Below are 1,508 nucleotides of genomic sequence, written 5' to 3' on the forward strand. Positions count from 1 at the left end.
ACACACAAAACCAAAAAGATTTTAAAAAATTATTTTTTTAAAATTAAAAAAACCACGCTCCGAATCCAAGCGATTTCCCCATGAAATAACGCAGACACTTGTGATTGGTGGATGTGCTCTCCTGTGGTCTGCTCCTACTTTTCCTTCAGCATTCTCTTAAGCCGATTCTGTTCCTAGAGTGGGTGGTCGGCGGGTGCTCTGTTGTGGTTTGCTTCTTCTTTCCTATGAAACATCTATCGTCCTTATTTTCCCTTATTCTTTTTATGTTTGTTACTCTCTTATAACACCTCTAGTCTTCTGGCGCTCATATAAACTTATGCAGTTGCGAGCGCCGTAAAACCTGTACTAAAAGTCTGTTCCTAGAATTATTAATCTCATTGGCCAAAGCAGAAGCCACAAATCATTTTAATTGCTATTTCTTCTATTTCTGTTTAAGAAATATTTTCCTCTATAGATGCAATGGACACACTGTTATTTAATGAATTAATCCGTGCCTTGCAAGATGCTCACATAATTGGAATCGACTTAACTTTTTTAACTTCTTCTCTAGAATCATATTGTATAATAGTCAATAGTTCGTCCCCCATCGTCTGTGTGGTTTCTGCTGTGGCCAATAAGACCAGTTCTAGCACAGAAAAGTTTGGCCACATTTTGAACATTTTCTAAAAATGTTTTATTTCCACTCGCGGATGTGTCAGTTTTTGGGTTCTATTGATCTTGGCTGCAACATAATATTATCTAATTCGTAAAGTCTAGTATGATCTGTGCCCTCTAGGCGACTGCTACTTTCCATCTATGTCTGGAACTAGGCTTTCAGATAGGCTCTAGGCACTCAGCTAGGCTCTCCCATCTCAAGGGATTATTATTGGACTTCTCTCTAGGACTACGTTATTTTGCTGACGGCGAGTGGTTGGAGGGCGTCACTGATAGGTCCAAATTCTCCCCCCTGATGTTTCCATCTGACTTTCTTACTTTTTACCCTCGCTAAAGGACCATCAATGTGTCGGTGTGCTTCTCTTTACCCAAACAAACAAACGATCCAGTGTTGTTGCTGTTATTATCGATCCAGAACTCAAACAAACAAATACACAAATTCTGCCGACTCTATCTTCATAAATTCCAACTCGCCAATGACCGTTTTCCCCTCCTCCTTCTCTCCGCCCCCCAGTCTCAGGGCCCCGCCCCCACCACTTCCAGATCCACGGCGCTGAGGCCGCCCTCCTCGACAAGCTCCGCCCCCTCGGGCTACGCCCCCAACACCAACACCTCGCAGCTGAGCAACAACATCAACGTCAACCGCTCACAAGTGCCCTCAGGTAAGTTAGCCCTATATGATGAGTCCCTCCCTCCCTGTGCCTTTTACTCCTCCTCTTCCTTATTCTCCTCCACCTCCTCCTCCTTATCCTCCTCCGCCTTTTCTTTCCTCCCCTCTCTTCCTCCTCCCCCTTCCCCTCCCCCTTTTTTGGTCCTTGTCCCACCCGTCCTTTTCCTCCTCTTCCTCCTCCTCC

At 44.7% G+C, this 1,508-nt stretch overlaps 1 protein-coding gene across 1 annotated transcript in view; it reads left to right on the top strand.

The window, feature by feature from the left end:
- LOC101849177 (aryl hydrocarbon receptor nuclear translocator-like protein 1) overlaps window positions 1-1,508 on the top strand; it is a gene marked incomplete at its 5' end in the record, with an annotated part of 7,415 nt that overhangs the window by 2,817 nt on the left and 3,090 nt on the right. The window contains 1 exon segment of the mRNA XM_005112776.3: window positions 1,169-1,316. Coding sequence (XP_005112833.2) covers window positions 1,169-1,316 — 148 coding nt within the window.

Source organism: Aplysia californica, unplaced genomic scaffold (assembly GCF_000002075.1).
Source record: "Aplysia californica isolate F4 #8 unplaced genomic scaffold, AplCal3.0 scaffold01403, whole genome shotgun sequence".
Lineage (NCBI taxonomy): Eukaryota > Metazoa > Mollusca > Gastropoda > Aplysiida > Aplysiidae > Aplysia > Aplysia californica.